The 25,220-nt window shown below is 42.3% G+C and overlaps 1 protein-coding gene across 1 annotated transcript in view; it reads left to right on the top strand.

Annotated features, from left to right (window-relative positions):
* Positions 1-25,220, top strand: part of FARS2 (phenylalanyl-tRNA synthetase 2, mitochondrial) — a 395,435-nt gene that overhangs the window by 70,609 nt on the left and 299,606 nt on the right. Inside the window, exon 2 of the mRNA XM_065400011.1 lies at positions 5,128-5,763. Within this exon, the coding sequence (XP_065256083.1) occupies positions 5,128-5,763 (636 nt within the window). The remainder of the gene's footprint in view (positions 1-5,127; positions 5,764-25,220) is intronic.

The raw sequence follows: 25,220 nt of genomic DNA, 5'->3' as shown, positions 1-25,220 counted from the left end.
GTTCCCACTAAGCGCATTAAGTCGGCGGAGTGCGTCCACAGTACCGAGGCTAGCGTCGACTTTCGGAGCGTTGCACTGTGGTAGCTATCCCGCAGTCTCCGCTGCCCATTGGAATTCTGGGTTGAGCTCCCAATGCCTGATGGGGCAAAAACATTGTCGCGGGTGGTTCTGGGTACATGTCATCAGGCCTCCCTCCTTCCCTCCCTCCGTGAAAGCAACGGCAAAAAATTGTTTCTCGCCTTTTTTCCTGGGTTACCCGTGCAGACGACATACCATGGCAAGCATGGAGCCTGCTCAGCTCACTGTCACCGTACGTCTCCTGGGTGCTGCTGACAGATGTGGTACTGCATTGCTACACAGCAGCAGCTCCTTGCCTTTGCAAGTTAGCAAAGACGGTTAGCAGCCGTATTGCACCGTCTGCTGCTGTCTCCTGGTTGCTCCTGGCCGGCCTCGGTGAGGTCAGTCGGGGGTGCCTGGGCAGACATGGGTGCTCATGGCCGGCATTGGTGAGGTCAGTCGGGGGCGCCTGGACATAAATGGGAGTTACTGTAGGTCATTCTCTTCTTTAAGTTTCGTCTAATGAAGATTCAGTCCTGCCTGGAATATCATGCGAGCTGGAGGCTTTTGCCTCAGGCTGCTCTCCCAGCCGGCAGCACTGCGCGGTTGCACCTACCCCAGCCTACCCCTTCCTCCCATGGCTCATGAAGCCTGGATAGTAGTAAGGAGCAGTTCAACTATAGGCTGAGCAAGTGCAGAATGGTGGTAGAATGTGCCTTTGGACATTTTAAATCTCACTGGCACTGTTTGCTGACTAGGCTGTTTGCGATTAGAAGAGCACAGCAAGGCGCGCTGTGCATCACAGAGGCTTTGAAAACTAGTTTCATGACTGGCCAGGCTTCGGTGTGACAGTTGTGTTTCTTCTTGATGCAAACCCGCCCCCTTTGTTGATTTTAATTCCCTGTAAGCCAACCCTGTAAGCCATGTCGTCAGTCGCCCCTCCCTCCGTGAGAGCAACTGCAGACAATCGTTTCGCGCCTTTTTTCCATGGAGACGCCATACCACAGCAAGCATGGAGCCCGCTCAGATCACCACGGCAGTTATGAGCACTGTAAACACCACGCGCATTATCCTGCAGGATATGCAGCACCAGAAACTTCAAAAGCAGGCGAGGAGGCAACGGCAGCGCAGTGATGAGAGTGATGAGGACATGGACACAGACTTATCTCAAAGCACGGGTCCTGGCAATTTGGACATCATGGTGGTAATGGGGCAGGTTCATGCCGTGGAACACCGATTCTGGGCCTGGGAAACAAGCACAGACAGGTGGGACCACATAGTGTTGCAGGTCTGGGATGATTCCCAGTGGCTGAGAAACTTTCGCATGTGTAAAGACACTTTCATGGAACTTTGTGGCTTGCTTTCCCCTGCCCTGAATTGCAAGAATATCAAGATGAGAGCAGCCCGCACAGTTCACAAGCGAGTGGCAATAGCCCTCTGGAAGCTTGCAGCGCCAGACAGCTACCGGTCAGACGGGAATCAATTTGGAGTGGGCAAATCTACTGTGAGGGCTGCTGTGATCACTGAGCTGCTGCTATCAAGGGTAGTGATTCTGGGAAATGTGCAGATCATAGTGGATGGCTTTGCTGCAATGGGATTCCCTAAGTGTGGGGGGGCGATAGAAGGAATGCATATCTCTATCTTGGGACTGGACCACCAAGGCAGCCAGTACATAAACCTCAAGGGGTACTTTTCAATGGTGCTGCAAGCACTGGTGGGTCACAAGGGACGTTTCACCAACATCAACGTGGGATGGCTGGGAAAGGTACATGACGCTTGCATCTTCAGGAACTCTGGTCTGTTTGAACAGTTGGCAAAAGGGACTTACTTTCCAGACCAGAAAATAACCGTTGGGGATGTTGAAATGCCTACAGTTATCCTTGGGGACCCAGCCTACCCCTTAATGCCATGGCTCATGAAGCCATACACAGGCACCCTGGACAGTAGTCAGGAGCTGTTCAACTATAGGCTGAGCAAGTGCAGAATGGTGGTAGAATGTGCATTTGGACGTTTAAAAGCGTGCTGGCGCAGTTTACTGACTCGGTTAGACCTCAGCAAAACCAATATTCCCTTCATTATTACTGCTTGCTGGGTGCTCCACAATATCTGTGAGTAAGGGGGAAACATTTATGGCAGGGTGGGAGGTTGAGGCAAATCACCTGGCCGCTGATTACGCGCAGCCAGACACCAGGGCGGTTAGAAGAGCACAGCAGGGCACACTGCGCATCAGAGAAGCTTTGAAAACCAGTTTCATGACTGGCCAGGCTACGGTGTGAAAGTTCTGTTTGTTTCTCCTTGATGAAAACCCGCCCCCTTGGTTCACTCTACTTCCCTGTAAGCCAACCGCTCTCCCCTCCCGCCCTTTGATCTCCACTTGCAGAGGCAATAAAGTCATTGTTGTTTCAAATTCATGCATTCTTTATTAATTCGTCACACAAATGGGGGGATAACTGCCAAGGTAGCCCCGGGAGGGGTGGGAGAGGAGAGAATCACCGGGTGGGGTGATGGAGGAGAGGAGGAGGGAAGGACAAGGCCACACTGCACTTCAAAACTTATTTATTGAATGCCAGCTTTCTGTTGCTTGGGCAGTCCTCTGGGATGGAGTGGTTGGGTGGCCGGAGCCCCCACCACCACGTTCTTGGGCGTCTGGGCACACTCTTTTGGCTTCTTTAACCTTCATAACATGTGGGAATGGTTTCAAACAGCAGCGCCCTCATTTCACATACCAAGCACCCGTTGGGTTGGCCATTTAAAAGGAGGGGCTGCAGTTTTTGGGTTAACGTGCAGCACAAACCCAACTAAACCCCCACCCCCAATTCTCTGGGATGATCGCTTCACCCCTCCCCCCCACCACGTGGCTAACAGGCTTTGGGAGTACATCCAGGAGAGCTTCATTGAGATGTCCCTGGAGGATTTCCGCTCCTTCCCCATACACGTTATCAGAGTTTTCCAGTAGCTGTACTGGCCACGAATGCATCCCAAGTCTTCAGGGCAAATTAATCATTAAATACGCTTGCTTTTAAACCATGTATTATATTTACAAAGGTACACTCACCAGAGGTTCTTCTCCGCCTTCTAGGTCTGGGAGCCCGCCTTCGGTGGGTTGGGAGGGTACTAGATCCAGGGTGAAAAACAGTTCCTGGCTGTCGGGGAAAATGGTTTTTCCGCTTGCTTGCTGTGCACTATCTTCAACCTCTTCCTCCTCATTATCTTCCTCGTCCCCAAAATCCGCATCCCTGTTGCGTGAGAATCCATTGACGGAGTCCACGCACAGGGCTGGGATAGTTGTAGGGGCACCCCCTTGAATGGCATGCAGCTCATCATAGAAGCGTCATGTCTAGGGCTCTGACCCGGAGCAGCCGTTTGCCTCTCTGGTTCTTTGATAGGCTTGCCTGAGCTCCTTAAGTTTCACGCAGCACTGCTGCGGCTCCCTGTTATAGCCTCATGCCCTTGGAGATTTTTTCAAATGTTTTGGCATTTCGTCTTTTGGAACGGAGTTCTGATAGCACGGATTCCTCTCCCCATACAGTGATCAGATCCAGTACTTCCCCTTCGGTCCATGCTGGAGCTCTTTTGCGATTCTGGGACTCCATGGTCACCTGTGCTGATGAGATCTGCACGGTCACCTCTGAGCTCGCCATACTGGCCAAACAGGAAATGAAATTCAAAAGTTTGGGGAGCTTTTCCTGTCTACCTGGCCAGTGCATCTGAGTTGAGAGTGCTGTCCAGAGCAGTCACAATGGAGCTCCCAGAGGCCAGTACCGTCGAATTGCGTCCACACTACCCCAAATTCGACCCAGCAAGGTCAATTTCAGCACTGATCCCTTCGTCGGGGAGGAGTACAGAAATCGATTTTAAGAGCCCTTTAAGTCTACAAAAATGGTTTCGTCGTGTGGACGGGTGCAGGGTTAAATCGATCTAACGCTGCTAAATTCGACCTAAACTCGTAGTGTAGACCAGGGCTTAATCTCTAGAGGCATTACAGCCTTCAGAATCCTTGCTTGTTCAGGAATTATCTCTTTAAACACTTCAACGTACAGCAGTTATGTCTGAACCCAGCACAATAAGGCTCTGCTACTGCAACCAGAGAAACTGAGGGATAGCCAATGATACCTCTTTTATATAGATTTAGTCATTTATATTTGACACCACCACCAAACCCCCCATCCCCAGCAAAATCTTCCATTTCACTGACCTTCTCCAAAATCATAAGGCCTACCCTCTGCATAGTGGTATAATCAGCATGGACAAGAGTCATTTGCATTAGAGTGGGTTTGGAAACTTGTTTTGCAGGTTTTCCCAAAAATGCTAAGACCATTTCTGTCCATGTGGAATTTGTATAGAGAACCTTAGATAGTGTTCCATTATGAATTTAATATGTTGGTTGTCTGACCTTACACAGTTGCATAATTGTTTGAAAGGTCAGACTGCCTTTTTTTGTTTTCTGTTAAATAGAAAAAATATCTACAAAAGTATAGTTTGTAATGCATATGTTACGTTTGTATGCTATGCTGTGAAATGACCTAGGTTTCATCTCTAGACTCCTTATAGGGGACAACATTTTGTAATAAACAATGCAAAATATTACATTTGCTTCTTGTTTGTTGTGCTGCTGCTGTTTAATCCTGTAGTTTGTTTTGAGAATGTACAACAATGTTAGCACATGGAATATTATTATAAATGAATATCTGATTGACAAACATGTTAAAATTTACCACAATTTCTCCTGTATAATATGTTGAGTTATTGGGGTGGGGGAGTTAAATTGAATATAAAGAATATTAAATAAAAGGCCTATATTGCTTTTATTTAAGGTACTGTAAAGACTACCGTCATCTTTAATGGGGACAGAATCAGGCCCCAAATCATTAATACAAGGGCAGGGTTGGTGGTTGGAGAAGATAATCTAGCTGGAATTGGGTCATAAGATTTTTCTGTAAAGTAGTGGACTAAAAACTGGACTTCTGTCTTATTTAACAAATTGATGTTTGGCTTTTCACTATCATTAGACTGTTTTCAATTCCTACCGCAAGTCTTGACTATTATTTTTTTTTTTTGCCTTTTTTCTAGAGCCTCGAAGGTATTGTGATGGCAGCATCTTGGAATTTCATGAGAGTAGTTCATTATTCCAAAACTGTTTTGTCACAGGGAGTCCAGATAGGAGGAATCACCAGTGATTTGGGGCATGCCTTGTCCAGGACTATAACTTCAAGTTTTGTTGCCAAAACACCCACATCAAATACAGTGGAACTGCTTGGTAAAGCATACCCTCGAGATGACTACAGCAATGTCACAGAGAAAATTCTCTGCAAGGTGGGAAAGAACTTGCACAACCAACGGTACCACCCTTTGTGGCTGATCAAAGAGCGAATAAAGGATCATTTTTACAAGCAGTATATAGGACGCTTTGGGACCCCACTCTTTTCTGTTTATGATGATCTGTCCCCGGTGGTTACAGTGGAGCAGAACTTTGACAGATTGCTTATCCCACAAGACCACCCCAGCAGGAGGAAAGGGGAAAACTACTACATGAACCACATTCACATGCTAAGAGCACATACGTCAGCTCACCAGTGGGACTTGATGCACTCAGGGCTGGATGCCTTTCTGGTTGTGGGAGATGTCTACCGCCGCGATACGATTGATAGCAGCCACTACCCAATCTTTCACCAGATGGAAGGAGTGCGGCTCTTCTCCAATCATGAGGTAGGAACTATTCACAATGCTTAGCGTGACTCTAACAAGCAAGGAGTTTCACAGGTCCCTCCATTTGGCTAGTATCACTTTATTTGTACCTGTAACTGCAGCCTGTCAAGGAATTTCCCCTTTCCAAAGGGTTATTGTTTCTAGCCCTCATAGACTGCAAAATGATGGGCCTTACAACCATGCCATGATGACATATGGAAAAGCTATATTAGGCAATTTGTAGCGATTTCTAAAGTGTATTATTTATAATATTTTCCTCCAAGGCTGTTCAGTTTTCCTTTGTGTGCCAAAGGAATCTTATTTTGGCAAAGGAATCTTGTTTTACTGGTGAAGAGGTTAAAAAATCAACCCAATATCGACAAATATTTTAAAGAACATTTCTAAATATAGTTGTTTCTGTAAAATATGTGGCATACACATGCCAGCTTGGTGTGGTATAAAGATTTTATCAAAACTGTCTTGGAATAACCCGCAACTAGAATTTTAGTTAATTTTTTTAAAAACAAAAAATGGTCTTTTTAAAAGAAAAATCATGAAAATCTTTTTCTTAACCTTCTGTTTTAGTTTATGGTTTTCAATTTCAGGGTTTGGAGATTTGGTATTTCCAATTTTGATTAGTCAGTTCAGTCACATGGTAGAGTTTTTCAGAACTGAAACAATTAGATAAAAAGTTTTGATTTTGAAATAAATCCTTTTTCAAACATTCGGATTTTTTTAAAATAGAAAAATTCAATAAAAAATCCACATGAAATTTTGAAAAATGAAAAAAAAATCCTATTTGAAAACTAGCAAAATGAAACGGTCTTTGGAAATTAAAAAAAATAAAATAAAGGACAGCAACCAGCTTTACTTACGACCTGTATAACTCAGTTCATCCATGCCAAACCCATGTTGAGAACGTCTTTTTACCATCCGCTTTGTTTCATTCACACGCTCAATATGTCAGTAATTTAGGGCAGTAATTGATACAGCTAAAATTGAAATGCATTTTCTGTTCTAACCATCACCTTTTCTGAGTTGCTTCTAACTTACTCAGAAAAATTCCTTTTGTACTGTAATTTTCTATTCATAGTCTCGTCCCAAAGCCATGTTAAGGATGGCTCTGTACAGCTGACACTGATACAAGCTTGTGATGCTTATACAGTAAGCTCAGCAGGGCGCAAAAATGCCAGCCAGCAAGCCTTTAGCAAATGTCTGAGATTCCTGAGTTTATATATTTCACTGGCAAAGCTTATACGCACTGTGCATGCTTAAGTGCCATTGATAAGTAATATATTGATATGAGATTCTTAAAAGGGATGCCAATATGTGAAACGGTTTGCTTGTTGGAATAGAATAGTGATTGGGGTTGCTTAGCTGAGGAGGTAATATGAATGAATATAAGATGTGTGCATATAAGGTGGGGCACACGTATAAAAAGTATATATTTGCATTAGGGAAGTGCCACTTGCAGTTGCACAGTCAAGGTTGGGTTGGGTTGAGTTGAGTTTAACATTTAAAGAATTGATTAACCACTTAGGGCATGTCTACACAACAAAATTAAGTCATTCTACCTTACATTGACATACAGCCACTGCAGTAATTACATCGCTCGTGCAGGTCTACACTTGTGTCCTTGGTGCACGTCCTCATCAGGAGCACTTGTGCCGATTGTACTGTTTGTGTGGGGCATTGTGGGATGGCTTCTGAAAGCCAGTATCAATTGATGTAAACAACGCAGTGTGTACACAACGTAATGTCTACACCTCTCATGGAGGTGCAGTTATTAAGTTGACATAGTGGAGCAGTTCTGTCAACAGGAGCGAAATTTTAGTGTAGACACTTATATAGTTAGGTCGACATAAGCTGCCTTGCGTCAATCTAACTCTGTAGTGTAGACCAGGCCTTAGTTATGTATGAAAAATACAGCGTATCATACTGAAAATTACCACATTTACTGTTTGAGTACAGAATGAATTTTCTGAGAATTTGAGTAAATTGGTTAATTAATTTATGGACTAAAATTAATTTAAGAATGGTTCCTTTAAGAAATGTAGCACCCATTTTCAGATTGGTTTTCTCCTGAAGGAGCTTAATAATGGAATTAAAATTCACAAATATCTTGTACAGAGTTACATTTGAAGACCTTTTTTAGTATTAATGGTAACTTTTCCCCATTGTTTTTCATAACTGGAAGTTGCTCCTTTAGCAGGCACTGATAAATATTGTTTTACTATAGAGAATTCCACATAGAACTGTAGCTGTGTGTTTTTCCTGTATCACATAGACAGGTATGGAGCATCTCACTGCTCCCAAGAGATGAACAATAAGCATAGGGTTTTCAATTGATAGTTTTATATCATGGGAAGTCTTAGAAGTATGACTGAAAGTTTCAGGGTCAGACAAGATCCTAGATCCCATGATTACAGACATTGAAATGAGGATCCAAAATTTGACCACATTTGGACACTCCTATGAGATATGGAAAAAGGCATCTCTTCCTCTACAATCTCTCCAACAAGTGTCAGAGCCATTTTAAATTTTGTTTTTAAGTCAGGAAGGGTGAGAAAGAAAAGCCCCATACCATTTCCCATTCACCTCATTGCAGCCTTTAATAAGAATGTTACTTTCTCCCTGTTTTCTCTTTTCTTCACCATTTTTCTCAGGAGAATGATTGGGCTGTTATCACAGAATGTTAACATCCAGTTCATTATATGATTTATAATGATGTGCTAAACAACTTGTCTGGAAAAGATGTTCTCTCTCTCCCTCTTAAATTTGTGTTGGAGACTTTCAGAGTAGCAAACACTTAATAAATATTTGGCACATAGAAAGTGTAGGGCTGGTGGAGAGGAAGATTGCGCAAAATTCACCTTGTAGAATTTGAATACTTTTTTTTATTCTTGAATTTCATGATGAGTATTGACGCAGTACATTGTAATACATAACACTTATTACAAACTTCATCACAAGAATAAAGTGAGACTTCTAATTCCAAAAACTAATTCAGTGATTTCATTGTGTTCAGTAGGGCCTTTCCATGTTCTGTCTTGGAATTGCTAGGTCAAGAGTCCCCACTCCCTAGATTTCAGAGTAGCAGCCGTGTTAGTCTGTATCCGCAAAAATAACAGGAGTACTTGTGGCACCTTAGAGACTAACAAATTTATTAGAGCATAAGCTTTCGTGGGCTACAACCCACTTCTTCGGATGCATCACTCCCTAGATGAATACACAGGGGCTAGTCAGTTTGAAAAAGAGTAAAAAGCAGAGATGTTACAAATATATTATATGTCTGGGCATGCATGTATAAATGCTACCACAGTCCACAGAAGGAGCATGAATGCCAGTGGTAGCTATCACTGCCCTAGGGCATTCTGCTACACACCATGGCAAATAGGAATGCCACAGTATTGCGGATAGAATCCACTTCTTCCTGCTGCTAGAGCACAAGATCTTACAAATTAAGCTAAAGGAAAAGCTTCATTAGCTCATACGTTACGTGTACGTTGCAATTGATGCCAGATGGGGTGTGATTGCAGCATATGTAGACACACGTGAGCTAGCTTTGATCTAGCTAGCTTGAGTACTAATAGCAATGAAGCCACAGCAGCATGGGCTATACAAGCCTGCTCTAGACCCTGGATATGTACTGAATGACTCACCCGCCCTGCTGCAGCTCCTCTGCTGTTGATTAAGGCCAGCTTCGGTATGTATCCTTAAGTTTAGAAGGAAGGTCTCTGATGCAGAGTTGAGTAGATCTGATTTCATGCAGGCAATGATATACATTTAACACACTAGCCAGTTCGTTATATTACTTTGCTTTTCAGGTTTCCACAGTCATTGTTTGTCCTCCTTCCACCTGGAAGCAGTCAGATAACAGGAAGTGCCAAAGGTCCCATGGCATTTTGAATTTAAAATACACAGCTAATGGTCTCCATCGTTTGTGATATCGAGAGAGTAAACATGTTTGCAAAAAGCTTCAGTTCAGCTTGAATGGGCATTTTGGACAGGATAAGAAAGATTTAATGAACCACCTCTTTTTCACAAACTCATGTCAAACTGTAATCAAGGCGGATTTCGAATAGTACTGCTGTTTGAGTGAAACATTCACATCACTCTTCCCAAATATCTTAGAATAATAATAATGGGGATTAGAGCTGGGAGAACTATTATTAGTTTGAAAAAAAAAATTACCTTTTTATGTTCATAAATTAACCATTTGATTTTTTTTTAATGAATTTGTTCATTATTCAGAATTATTTGATGAATACTTTATTTCACCATACTCTGATGTGTTTGCAGACTATTTGGTTCAGTTATGTCTTTGATTATTTGCTAATCCTTATTCATAGTGTTTGAATGATCACCCAAATCACATGGCATTATGTCTGCTCCCTGGTTGGATGAGTGATTCTTTTATAAATAAGAGCAGAGAAATCTGAGATTTCAAGATCGCCATGCAACCAGCTCCATTGTGAAGCTTTCCATGACTACTCATTCACAGAAATATTAGAGACTCATTTTCCAAGTACATTCTTGTTCTAAAAATATTTTTTAAATACACCTCTACCCCGATATAAAATGACCCGATATAACACAAATTCGGATATAATGCGGTAAAACAGTGCTCCAGGGGGGCGGGGCTGCGCACTCCGGCGGATCAAAGCAAGTTCAATATAACGCGGTAAGATTTTTTGGCTCCCGAGGACAGCGTTATATCGGGGTAGAGGTGTATTCATAGAAATGGACACACAAAACTAATTATGAAACAGTCATGGACACAATCAAAGCACATTTGCAGTTTTTATTCGAACATGTTTATTAATTTTTTTAATATTTGCCTAAAGTATTGTATGAATTAATGCTTATGAAGGGAGGTAATAGAAGTGGCAGGAACTAGAATACTGTAAGGCTCTGCTAATGCACCTCAATTCTGAATGTAAAATACGCTAACTATTCTTGTTCTGACTCATGCAGCAGCAAATAATTTTTTTTTAAAGATATAGACAAAATTTGCAGTATGGGCTGCAAAGACAACACAATTCTCATTTTCATTTTTGATCTTTAATACTACAAATTAAAATCCAAGACTATAGAAATGAAATATTGCATATATAATGATATCCTCAATAAAGGTCTAATCAGGCATTCTTTAGTGTGGCATGTTTTGTATTAATACAGTGGATCAGGGGAATGAATATGGCCATTATGTACTGAAGATCTTGTTAAGACAGCAACATGAAAAAGTAAAAAATCAAAACTGGAAATCAGTTTCTTTTGTAACAGAGGAGAGAGAGTGATGGATTTGAGAGTCTAGAAGAGACAGTTTCTGTTCCAAACAGTGCGCAGTCTGCTATGGGATGCAGGGAAGGAGGTGTTTGGTGTGTAGTGGGGTTTCATTGGAAGGCATCTCCCAGAGAAGGGGAAAATAAAACTAAAAATACAATTTATTATGGTTTGTTCCTTTCCTGAAAAAAGGACCTCAGTGTGTTGTGTACACTCACAGCACTGCAGTGGCGCAGGTGCACCGCTGCAACTGTAGCACTGAGTGAAGACACTGCCTATGCCGTCGGCATAGGTACTCCACTTCCCTGAGAGCCAGTAGCTATGTCGATGGGAGAAGCCCTCCCACCAACATAGTGCTCTCTACACCAAGAGCTCAGTCGCTATAACATAAGCAGGTAGTATAGACCAGGGCTCAGAGAAGATGTCTCTAATCTGAACAGAGTCTCCGCCTATCTTTTTTTATCTATATATACAAATATATAAAATCTCACGATTTTCCATCTGTCATGTGATTTGCAAACTCTTTGGATTAGCAACATTAGCATAACTCCATAGTAACTCTAACTCAGGATCCAATCCATGCAACAAACCTCGATGCCAACTCTGCCCACATATTTACACCAGCGACACCATCACAGGACCTAACCAGATCAGCCACAACATCACCGGTTCATTAACCTGCACATCCATCAATGTAATATACGCCATCATGTGCCCGCAATGCCCCTCTGCTGTGTACGTCGGCCAAACTGAACAATCCCTATGTAAAAAGATAAATGGACGCAAGTCAGATATTAGGAATGGCAATATACAAAAACCTGTAGGAGAACACTTCAACCTCCCTGGACACACAATAGCAGATTTAAAGGTAGCCATCCTGCAGCAAAAAAACTTCAGGACCTGACTCCAAAGAGAAACTGCTGAACTTCAGTTCATTTGCAAATTTGACACCATCAGCTCAGGATTAAACAAAGACTGTGAATGGCTAGCCAACTACAAAAGCAGTTTCTCCTCCCTTGGTGTTCACACCTCAACTGCTAGAAGAAGGCCTCATCCTCCCTGATTGAACTAACCTCGTTATCTCTAGACTGATTATTTCCTGCATATTTATACCTGCCTCTGGAAATTTCCACTACATGCATCTGACGAAGTGGGTATTCACCCACAAAAGCTTATGTTCCAATACATCTGTTAGTCTATAAGGTGCCACAGGACTCTTTGTTGCCTTTTAGCATAACTGCAGTAAGGCTAGAACTGACCATTTTTAATTCTGATCCCCAAAGATTTATTCATACTTTTCTACATAAAAATGAAAGAGAGATGCACTCCTTGATGTACAGGGATCAATGTGTACAATTCCACACATACTGAAGTGTTTGATTAAACCCCCCTTAGATTTCATGTATTTTAGCCACCAGAGGGAGCCAATACAAACTCAGTATCACAAAACATTTCAATTGACAACAAATGCTAATTAAAAATTACATGTTTTAGAGCGTTCAAAATATTTTTTCTCGATTATACCTAGCTTTGTATAATTTTGGTGGGGAATAGAAACGGGGATGTAGTAATTGTTCCTCCAGTTCAATATCCTAGCTCCATCAGTGGTCAAAGTCCCATAAAGCACACTGATGCTAACATCTGAAGGCTATAGATAGGGACATTTGGAGGGAAAAATAGGGATACATCTGTAGTCTCCATTGAAATGTATTGGAGCAGATGGTGAATTTGTTGCTAAGACACAATGGAGAATTTTAAAACTTTGCTAAAAATAGGGATTATCTCTCCAAATCAGGGACAGTTGGCATCTTTGTATTGCTCCTAATTGTGCAGTTCTATATAATTGTGGGAGAATTACTTCCTGACCCCAGCTGGTGGTTTGTATACCCTGAAGCATGAAAACTGTTATCCCAGGTAATATAACTACAAAGGCTATTCTTATTTATAGAAAAGTCTCTACTTTCTTTTTTTTTTTGGTATCTTACTAAGATGTTCGTTGTAATTACATCCCATGACACTAAACTGGGAGGAAAAGTAGATACGCTGGAGGGTAGGGATAGGATAGAGAGGAACCTAGACAAATTAGAGGATTGGGCCAAAAGAAATCTGATGAGGTTCAACAAGAACAAGCGCAGAGTTCTGCACTTAGGACGGAAGAATCCCATGCACTGCTACAGACTAGGGACCGAAGGGCTAGGCAGCAGTTCTGCAGAAAAGGACCTAGGGGTTACAGTGGACAAGAAGCTGGATATGAGTCAACAGTGTGCCCTTGTTGCCAAGAAGGCTAACAGCATTTTGGGCTGTATAAGTAGGGTCACTGCCAGCAGATCAAAGGACGTGATCATTCACCTCTATTCGACATTGGTGTGGCCTCATCTGGAGTCCTGTGTCCAGTTTTGGGCCCCACACTACAAGAAGGATGTGGAAAAATTGGAGAGAGTCCAGCAGAGGGCAACAAAAATGATTAGGGGGCTGGAACACATTACTTATGAGCAGGGCTGGCGCTTCCACTAGGCGACCCTAGGCAGTCGCCTAGGGCGGCAGGATTTGGGGGGCGGCATTTTGCTGTCCTCGGCGGAAATTCGGCGGCGGGGGGGGTCCTTCCACTCTGAGTCTTCAGCGGAAATTTGGCGGCGGGTCCTTCACTTGCTCCGGGACCTGCCGTCGAAGTGCCCCGAAGACGCGGAGCAGAAGGACCCCCGCCGCCGAATGCTCAGAGGAGGAGCGCCGCTGCCTAGGGCGGCAAAAACCCTGGTGCTGCTCCTGCTTATGAGGAGAGGCTGAGGGAACTGGGATTGTTTAGTCTGCAGAAGAGAAGAATATGGGGGGATTTGATAGCAGCTTTCAACTACCTGAAAGGGGGTTCCAAAGAGGATGGATCTAGACTGTTCTCAGTGGTACCAGATGACAGAACAAGGAGTAATGGTCTCAAATTGCAGTGGGGGAGATTTAGGTTGGATATTAGGAAAAACTTTTTCACTAGGAGGGTGGTGAAGCACTGGAATGGGTTACTTAGAGAGGTGGTGGAATCTCCTTCCTTGGAGGTTTTTAAGGCCCGGCTTGACAAAGCCCTGGCTGGGATGATTTAGTTGGGAATTGGTCCTGGTTTGAGCAGGGGATTGGATTAGATGACCTTCTGAGGTCCCTTCCAAGCCTGATATTCTATGATATTAATTATACTGTATATCATATAAAAAGTCATTTCCTTTTATCTGTTTTAAATGTTGTCTCCTAATTTAGCCAAGTGCCCTTTTGTTTTTGTTTTATAGATTGAGATAGATGGGAACATCCAATTAGCCTTCTCTAGGATTACCATACGTCCGGATTTTCGTGGACATGTCCGGCTTTTTGGTCCTCAAATCCCCGTCCGGGAGGAATTTCCAAAATGCCGAACATGTCCGGGAAAATAGGGAGGCATGGTAAGGGGACCCCGAGTGCAATGGCTGCAGCAAAACTTACAACTCCCGCGATCTGCCGATCTGCCAGGGCACAGAGGTGGCGGGCAGCATCCGAGCATGCAGCCGCCTCCTCCCCGGGCTCCAACTTTCCCGGCTCCCGCCGCTCTCCACTGCGGCGGGGGCCGAAGCAACTTCCCCAGTGCAGCAGCAGCCGGAGCCCGGGGGGCGGGAGGGAGGAGGGGGAATGCGGGGTGCTCAGGGGAGGGGGTGGAGTTGGGGCGGGGACTTTGGGGAAGGGGTTGGAATGGGGGTGGGGTGGGGCGGGGCCGGGGAAGGGGCGGGGCTGGGGCCCCCGTGGAGTGTCCTCTTTTTTCAGTGTTGAAATTTGGTAACCCTACCTTCTCTGGACAATTATATTTTCTACACACCTCTATTTTCTCTTCTCTCCTCTTGTTTTCCCCTTGCCATATTAAAAAGTGCAGGCCTCATTCTGTTTTCCCTTGCAGTACACCAATGTAAACCTGAGTAAGTTCTCCAAAATCTGTGGATTTACTTCAGTGTGAAAAGGGTGTCAAATAATTGAGTCCTGTGAGTCAATTCAGACTTTCATCAGATGAAAGCCCCATGCTGCCTCTAATATATTTTGTTTCCCATTTCTGAACCATATCTGTTTCAGCTCTCAGATGTCTGTTTAGAGAATGAGGCCTATATTTTCTAAAGTGGGCACATACTTTTGCATGTGTCTGACTTGCACTTAAACAGCTGCTAAAAGTGCACAAGTTGGGGTTATGTCCATTCATTGGTACATGTGCTCTCAAATCTCCAACTTTAGCACATGTGCTTTTTAAAAAATGTGGGCTTAAGTGACCAAAGTTGAATATAGCATTCCATTTGAGATGCACCATTGCTTTATATATTGTGGCATTTTCCATGGCCAAAATATTGATGGCCTTATTTGTTCTTTTTTCAGGTGTGGTTTGTTTCCCTCCATGCCCCTCCCCCCACCCCATCTGTATTAAGGCCATATTTTCCTCATGGGGGTGTTGTGAGATTTATTGTACTTATGTTGTTGTTCATGTAATTAATGTTTAAATACATGAAGGGCCTCAGGGTTTCTTTCAAGACAGTAGGTTATAGATGGGGAGGAAGTCTGTACATTTTCATTTTTTTTGGCAATAAGCAGTTTATCTGCCATAGTTAACTGAGAACACAACTATCCTGTATAGCTCCAACAGCAGGATTTTGTGAGAAGACCCTTGACAAGTAGGTTAAAGGACTTAGCAGCATACCTAGGTCTGTGATTTTTAAAAAAAATAATGTGTTTAACAGAGTTCTAAAAACCTTGAGGTTTTGAACAAGCCCACTGCTGATGATACCGGGGGCTTTGCTGGCTGGCCACATTCCTGAGAGCAACCTGAATGGGTTGCGGGATCAATGTCATTTAACTTTATGGGGATTAGGTAGTCTCACCAGCAGTTTGGTCTGTGTGTCTGATAGTGGTAGATGTGGAACAACATGGTTTGTTTCTCAGATTCAGATTCTCTCGCCTCTCCCCGTCCCCCTCCCCACTTCCTAAATACCAGTTGGGAAAATGAATACGTTTTGAATTGAAGAAAAGGGAGGCCAGACATTTAAATATTATCAATAGAGGCATTTTCTACTGTGGAAGGTTCCCAATATTTGATTTCTGATTCTCAGCTGGTTTTCTGTGGAATTCATGTTTTGACACGGAGGTTTTGCAAAGCACATAGTTTGAAAATACCAGTAGCTAAGGTGGGTTTATGATCAGATAACTTCAGTTATTCTGGAATCTATTACCCTGGAAAAATAGGGATATATGAACTGCTACTATTTGAATTGTGATGAGATTTTGTGTCACTTCGTATTCATTCAGCCCTTCATCAACATCGGCTTTCTTTTCCAGATCCTTAGAGTAAAGCCTGTTGGGGAGAAAGTAAGTTGTAGTTAATCTTAATTTTGTCTATGAGTGTCAGCTCGAAGTGTGGGCAGTTGAGACATGTCTTCTCGTTGTCCATCCAGTGTGTTATAGGAGGAGGATCAAAACAGTTATATAGAGTTATCAGTGAGGAAATTTAGAATTTGGAGACTCCAACCCCCATTGTTTGGGGACCACATGGAGCGCCCCATGGAAGTCTACTTTTTGTTCTAAGTAATTTCTTAAACAATGTTACTGTTTTTTTAAATAACCTGTTCATGTGATTGGAAGCATGACAGGAATGAGGAAAGGTAAATATTTCAACTTACCTTTTTCATAATGGGAATGAGGTGTTGCTCCCCCACTTGGTCAAAGAACCTCAAAATCCAGGAACACAGTAAGCCTCAGATGTGAGTGGAGAGCAGGACTGGCTGGCATTGTCCGAGCCATGGCATGCAGCTTAAAAAAAAAATTAGAGGATAGTAGCAGTACAACTTTCTTAATGTTCTCAAATTTGTTCTGGAGTGATGCTCTTAAGGGGTTAAAACTTCTTTATTTTTCATCCTCACTCAATCAAGGGCCTCTGTTAAGATTGCCAACAAGGGTTCCAGTCAATGCCAATTTTGTGATGTAGGGCTACCACTTAAATGTAATGCATAGTCATGATTGGCAGGGGTTGGACTATGCATTCTTATCCACATGAGTGGCATCTCCTGATTGGGGGAGAAGGGACAGGGAACAGAAGAGGAGGAGATAAAAGAGGAACAGTGACATGAAAGAAAAATGTTTTCAGTGGACATTCCCTCTGTAATGGGCGCTTCTCCCTGGCTAACAAGTCTTGGCTAAAATATCTAGCTTATTGTGAGGTACAATGGATGAAAAGACTGATTTAAAAATAGGCTTCATTTGGTACCAACTTCCCACAGGAATGTGAACATAAGAATGGCCATACTGGGTCAGACCAAAGGTCCATCTAGCCCAGTATCCTGTCTTCCAACAGTGGCCAATGCCATGTGCTTCAGAAGGAATTAATAGAACAGGCAATCATGGAGTGATCCATCACCTGTTGTCCACTCCCAGCTTCTGACAAACAGAGGCTAGGGACACTCAGAGCATGGTGTTGCATCCCAACTTGAATAATTGTTCAGCATCCCAGGGTTAGCAGGGGCACCCAAACTGGAGTCCCCTTATTATAACACAGGTTGGCAGAGTATTCTCTGTGTGGGGTCCAAGATTCTTGAACCCACCCCTTGGTCCGAAATAGCCAAAAATTTGGTAACTTTCCAGGCACTCTGCAGAAGACACCTGTTTGATAAGGTCTTGGAGAAAGCTGAGGGTGTGCTTCCTAGATGATGAAGTGCTACAGCCTATTGGCTGGTCGAGTTCCTGTGGAACTTATTTCAGTGCGGTTGAGGTTTAATTTAATTGTACATATTGTATGATTTTCACACTTCTTGGGGCATGCAGGCTGAGCCTCACCTTGTTACCATCTTCCCTCCAGCACAAGGGAGTCCTGCTCATACTAGCTAGGTGTAAGCTCCCTAACCCAGCCAGCCCTGTCCTTGCCTTGCAAGTTGACAATAAATGCACCCCAGCTCCCAAGTCCGTTAAATGTATCCCCCTGTGGTATCCAGCTCCTGATCACTGGATGCCCACAGAAATCCCAGATCCTCTGTTTCCAAAGGAGCAGCTTACAGGTTTTACCTTAGAGCGCTGTCCCTGTATTATGTACAGCACTTGAGTTATATTATAAATAAAGCCCCACTTAATATGCGATACTGTGGATCCCACAATATTAAGATTCCACCACAATTTTGATTTTAATTACTTTGCACAGTCCACAATTTTCCATACATTTTGAGGTTTGCAACCACACTTTTTCCCCATTAGTACAGTAGAACCCCATTTATCCAAGCTGACAGCAGCAGGACTCCTACAGTCATCCCCACGCATTAATGACTGTAATATAGTTGCAGCGAAATGTCTGGGTATAAAAAAAAAAAATGAGCAGGCATAATACTTGAGTGTTTATATCATTCCAGCAAATTTTTCTTAAAGAAATAGGTCTTCTCTTGCTTTTCCAAATTACCACAATTAATAAAGGTCCATTATTACTTATCTGCAATTTTCCATGACTTGTCTGCAATTCAGCTGCAATTATTTGACAATCATTCTGTGATTCAAGTAGGGCCTTAATTATAAAACAAAAGGAAATTTATTTAAGAAAGAATAGAGATTCAAATAAAAACCGGTATGAGAGATGGGAACAAATGGTTACATATTAAACAACATCATAACATGCTTTCTAGAGACTAAACTTAACTAACAAGGCATTCCCCTGTCTCCTACAAGATAGCTTACCCCTTGTTCTTTCCCCAGCATTTGCAGCCAGTTTGGTTGTCTCCTCTTCTTGTAAGATTAAGCCTGCAGGCAGTTTGTCCCACCAGATTAAAGGAAACACGGGGTTCATCTGACCCCTAGAAATAGTCCCCCAAATCATAGTTTTAGTTTGCAAACAGGATAACCCCCGTAGTTTATTTTTTTTCCTGTGTGCTTCTTTCATGCTGATTTGACTTCTCTTTATTAGCTTTTGATTCAATATGTAAATGGGCCTCCATTGTAAAGGTTACAATACTTAATTTACACATAGCCAGAGAGAGAAATGTTTCTGGTGGAATGATTCTGGGGTGTGTCACTTTACGTGTTTTAAGAACATAATTTTTGTACAGATACATAACTCCATAGATATCAGCTGTACATACATCTCACAATGATTGTGATGAACAGTATGACACGGGCTTTCATTAGAGACCTTACATTATGCTGTTTGAGCTGTAAATACCAGACTATGGGGATCTCTGTAACCCTTATGCACCCTTTATGCCCTCTGCCAGTTAGCATAACGAGGTCCCTGGGTCACAATGATTAATTATGTTAGAGCACCTAGGACCTTGGATAGGCATCTTTATTATTTTAAATATAAATAAATAAATAAATAAAATAAATGTTTGGAACTCCCATCTTACTCAGAAGTCAGTTCAAAATCAAAGTCTGTATTTCAAGACAAATTTATCAAACAGATGTACCAGCTTCTTTAATCAGGAGACCAAAAGCAAGTTTCATCCACAGGTGTATTTGAAAAGGTTTAGTTTGTTAAAGAAATGAAGAATTATAGCATTATGAACCTGAAATCCATCATTATGAGTCTGGTACCCTTTGAATATGATAGCTTTTTCTATGTTATTCCAAGCGACATACTTAGTCTTCCTTTAAAGAAACATTTTGGCTAGATTTAAAAAAAATAAAAATAAAATTTGTTTCCTGTATTGGGAGGAATGAAGACTGAAGCTTCCAGAGATTAAGAAAGCTGAGCAGGCTTACTGTCTGAAATGATTTTTGTTGCTCTCTTCCCAAGCCAAAAGCTTGTCAGTAAGCAGCATAGAGTACTCCATTATTAACACACCGGCTCATGCATCTTCTCAGTGATTGACTCTGCTTAGATTGGGTGTGATTGCCCAAGTTTTGTTGTGTCAGAGACTACTTGGGATGGCAGGAAGTTTTCTTGTTGATGCACCAGCTCCAGATAAATGTCATTGCTAATCCATCAGTTTATAAAATACAGTATATTTTTAAAAATATGAAAATGCTTCGATATTGGTAAGTGGATTTAGAGTACAGCTGCTTGTTTATTTATAGGGATATTGTCAAGGTTGGTAAATCAATTTTTTTTTCTTGTGTCTTTTAGAAAACTATAATTTTGTATAGGAAGAAGTTTAAAAAATTTTATTTTATCCTTTCACAAAAATAAGTTATTAGCTCAATACATATGAATAACCTTTCAATAATAAATCGATGTGTAAATATGGTAGAAAAATTGATAAGGAAACAGATGTTTTTAACTTTCCAATTGACTATGTATTTAAAAACAGAGAGGAATAGTAGGCAGAATACTATGACATTGTCAGTGCCCCTTTTAATCAGGGTTTCCTTAATCCTTGCCATCCTAACATCACTGATAGATTAGGTGTTCTCTATTAATCTATGTAGAGTTGACCAAAAATTAGGGGGGGAAATTGAAATTTTTTCTTAAATGGAAAAATGAGTCACATTTTTCACAAAAGTCAAAAATTGTTGGTGAGCTCCAAAATTGTGTCTATTTATCTAATTAGTCTAATCTAGGTTTTTATATCAGATTCATCACCGTGGTATCTGAACATCCAAGTGACAGGTAGATATTCTTAAGTAGTGTATTCAGAAAGAACTTAGACTCATTCGAGTGTTGAGTGAATATGCTGAAATGGAATTCTCACTCAGAACAAGGGATACTGTACAACTCCCTATACTGTGAATAAATGGCAAATCTCGGGTTATTTGTTGACCATACAAGGTATGTCTACACTGCAGCTGGGAAGGTATGCCCTTGCGGTAATGGGACTCGAATTAGCACTCTAAAAATAGCAATGTGGACGTTCCGATTTGAGCGGAAGCTCAGTCTCTCAAGCCCATCCAATCGCTAGGCTTCAGAGCTTGAACTCTGCTCTAAGCCAGAACAGCCACATTGTTATTTTTAGCCGCTAGCTTGAGCCCCACTAGTGCAAGTCTGTCTTCCTGGGCTGAGAGGCTCGCACCAAGCTGCAGTGTAGATGACGTACCCACAGAATGCTGATTATTATTATTTTTTTTGTACTCTCACTGGTGGAGGGTACTTATTACATAATCTTAACACAGGGATTTGCATAATCACTATACAGCTGGTGAAAAAAATTCTCTATAACCATATGTGGATAATGTAAATTCCTTCATTTTGATTGGCTACTGTAAATCCCTGCCACTAGAATTGGCTTCTGACCTGAGAAGTCCCTCTTTGTAAGCACACAATAAGCATGGCTAACTCAACTTCTAAGCCCTTCTCCCATCTAGTCACCCCACCGAGCCCCATGTTCTAATTACAGTTTAATTAAACAGGAGTTTCTCTTGGTGATGGAGACTAAGCCTTCCATAAGGGTAAAGTGGAGTAGGGAGGCAGACATGCAGACTGTGAAGAAGTGCTGTGACCGGCAGGCATAAATATAAGGAGCCAGTCAGAGCACAGGGTGTATTGCTGGGGAACACATTACAGTATAATGAAGGTATCACTTTCAAGTAAACTTGTTAGTAGCTGTTCCTGAGCTAATGAACATTGAGACAAAAGGATTCCATTATCACCTCCCATGTTTAAATGCCTCATTGTATCAAGGCCCTAATGTGTGTAATTTTGCTTATACCAGGATGCTATTTTGATGAACACCTTGGATTAGATGGACAGAAATCTATTTATCTAACCCAGGTTTTTATACTGCATTCAAAACCATGTTATCTAAGTGCCATGTTTGTTGGCAAGACAAGGAGATGTCAGGATTTAAAACAATATAAATTCAAACATGTTGTGATGGGTTTCCCCCGGGGTGCCACCTGGAACTGGGGTACCACTGAGCCCCCTGACCACCAGCCTGGGCTCCCTCTCACACTGTACTGCTGTGACAAGCTATAAAGCCCTCCAGCCTGTACTTAAACCAGCATACATATAGGTAGGGGCACACCCAGCTGCGGTTATAAGTAGGCTCTCTGACCAGCCCCTGCATAGGAAGGCTGCTCCCAGGTCCTCAGACACGCACCCCCTCTGGAGTATAAACTCAAAATTATACCGTCTTGCGTTGCACAGGGAACTGCACAGCGTAAGCTCATAAAATTTGCCCCCTTCCTCAATGTGGAGAGGAATATGCAACAGCCTTTTGCCCCTGAGTTTTGATTCCCACACACTGGTTTAGATAAAGCAAAAACAAATTTATTGACTACAAAAGATAGATTTTAAGTGATTATAAGTGATAGCAAATGGATCAAAACAGATTACCTAGCAAATAAACAAAAAATGCAAACTAAGCTTAATATACTAAATAGATTGGATATGAATTAGCAGATTCTCACCCTAAGAAATGATACAAGCAGGCTGCAGGTGCTTAAGGGGCAAGCTACACTTGCTTTACAGCTTGGAATCACCAGGTGTTTCAGTCACAGACTAAAAATCCCTTTAGCCTGGGTCCAGCACTTCCCTCAGTCCAGTCTTTGTTCCTCAGGTGTTTCTGGGAGTCGTCTTCTGTGGGGAGCGAAGAACCGCAGATGATGTCACTCCCTGCCTTATATAGCTTTTGCATATGGCGGGAACCCTTTGTTCCAGTATGTCCAGACCAGTCTGTGGAAAAACACTGACATCCCAAGATAGAGTCTAGAGACATGGGGTCACATCACACGTCTTTGTAGAGTCGTAGCAGCCATTACTCGGAGGCTGTCTGTAGCGTTCACAGGAAGGCTCCCCAGGTGGGCGATAAGCTTCTCCTAAGGCCTATTGTTTTTTCCTAATGGCTCATTGCCCTGAATAGGCCCTTCCCCAACCAGCCATCTAGACTGAAAGCATCTTGTCTAGTGAGCATTACCCAGGTGTAACTACATTTGAAATACAGACACATAGTCAATATTCATAGCTTCAGATATAAAAGTGATACATGCATACAAATAGGATAATCATATTCAGCAAATCATAACCTTTTCAGTGACATCTCACATGACTTATCTTGCATAAAATGCATCATAACTATGTCATAATCATATAATAACATCACTATGAAGAATATGGGGTGCAGTGTCACACATGTTACTAAACTCTTAGCTTTTTGCTTTAATACTGTTACACAAACATTGAATCACACACCTAGGTTTAATTAAATAAGATGGCTACAAACTGTTTAATTGTTTTAAACTAGTCAACTTTTTGATGAGGAAAAAACAGGTTGATCAATGCTATAAAAAGATTTTAAAGAAATGTAGCCCCATTTTTATTTTTTGTATAATAATTAGTATCTTCTGGCCACCTGAGGTTACCAATGTTGACTTACTTCCTGCTATTGCCTATTCTGATCTGACTAGTACAGTGGTTCTCAAAGCCGGTCCGCCGCTTGTTCAGGGAAACCCTCTGGCGGGCCGGGCCGGTTTATTTACCTGCTGCGTCCTCAGGTTCGGCCAATCGCAGCTCCCACTGGCCGTGGTTCGCCGCTCCAGGCCAATGGGGGCTGCAGGAAGCACATCCCTCGGCCCGCGCTGTTTCCCGCAGCCCCCATTGGCCTGGAGTGGCGAACCACGGCCAGTGGGAGCCGCGATCGGCTGAAGCTGCGGACGCGGCAAGTAAACAAACCGGCCCGGCCCGCCAGAGGTTTTCCCGGAACAAGCGGTGGACCAGCTCTGAGAACCACTGGACTAGTAGACATCATGCCATACGGTTAAATCACCTAATTCCTCCTTCCTTTTTAATGCTGAATTAGCTAGCTGTACTGATAGATAGTGGAAGAATGTGTATCTGTCCTGCAGGATGATGCAATATGTTTGGCTTTCAAAATTAAATAGAAAGACTTCATGTCATGACACAAGATAGACACACAGTTGTTTATTACATCACTAAACCAAACCTTTATTCTTCTGCTTGTAAAATTAAGTGGACAGGTTATAATAAAATGGTCTGTTTTTCACAATCTACTCTGAAAGAGTAAACACACATGACATGACTGCAGCTTGGACGTGCTAATGTTGTATGTGAAATTATTAAAATATATCCATGTGATCTGATGCAGAAGTTCTCTGGCATAAAAGTTTAGAATAGGCACTAAAATGGGTGAGACTGTAGGTCATTCTCCATCCTATTCAGTAGTTAGCTTCCCTGGGCTTGTTTACACACACACACAAGTTGCACTGCTTTACTTATACTGGTATAATTAAAGCAGTACAAGCCTCCTAGTGTGGACATAGTTATACTGGTAAAAATGTGCTTATACCAGGATAGCTTATTCTGGTACAGGAAGGGGAATAACTATACCAATATAAGGCATTTTTTGTAATGATATAACTTGAATCCACATTAGAACTTGTACCGATATAACTATATCAGTTTAAAAAAAAGTCACATCCTTGAGGCCTTAGTGAAATAATTATACTGATACAAGAACTGTGTGTAGATCAGGCTTCTATGGAACATGCCAGCAAGGATGCTAATTAGTGCATATCCTAATGGTGGCATTTTGCAATATGGCAGCTTGCCAGTCAAGAACTACATTTAATCCATTTCACATATGCCAGTACAAAAACTTTCCCGCCCCCCCAGTTAAATTATTGGAGCTGCACGTGATTCCCTTGGAAGGAGTAAACAAACTGACTTGGGCACCAGGCGTCCCATCAAGCTGCAGAGCTCCTGGATGATTGAATTTATGTATTTTAAGAGGTTTTGTGAACATGTTTTAATGTTATATCTGAATTAATAATTAAGTGGCAAAAAATGACATTAATGCAGAGTTAAGGTTGCTTGGTGGTATATTGTCTCCTTGCAGTAGGTTGAGTTGAGGAAAACTCAAACTTATGAAAACCAGGAAATGCACGGTTAAGGTTGCACAGTTAACTCTACCCTTTTTCGTCAATGCCCCAGTATGCCCCAATACACACAGACCTTTATTCTGCCACCCCCACAGTTGCTGAAATGTACAACCTCTTTCCCCTCCCCTACCACCCATCGCCATTTATCCCACTTCCCAAAGCTTCCCTCCCTTTGCTGCAGCCCCAAACCCATTCCCTCTATTTCCCCACTCCTCCACCCTTAATACCACTCTTCTCCCAGGAAGCATTCATGTCTAACGTTTCCCCAAAGACTTGGATTACATCCCCCCATGACTCTCAAATTGTGGCGACCTCCAGTCACTCAGTCCAAAACTCCTTTTGTCTTAGGTGGGAGCATGTGATTAATTTATCCTTAATGATGATAATTGAAGGGTGAATCAGTCATC

The sequence above is a fragment of the Emys orbicularis genome, chromosome 2 (genome assembly GCF_028017835.1).
Source record: "Emys orbicularis isolate rEmyOrb1 chromosome 2, rEmyOrb1.hap1, whole genome shotgun sequence".
Taxonomy (NCBI): domain Eukaryota; kingdom Metazoa; phylum Chordata; order Testudines; family Emydidae; genus Emys; species Emys orbicularis.
The sequence above is the reverse complement of the archived record's forward strand: the minus strand, read 5'-3'. Positions and strand labels throughout refer to the sequence as shown.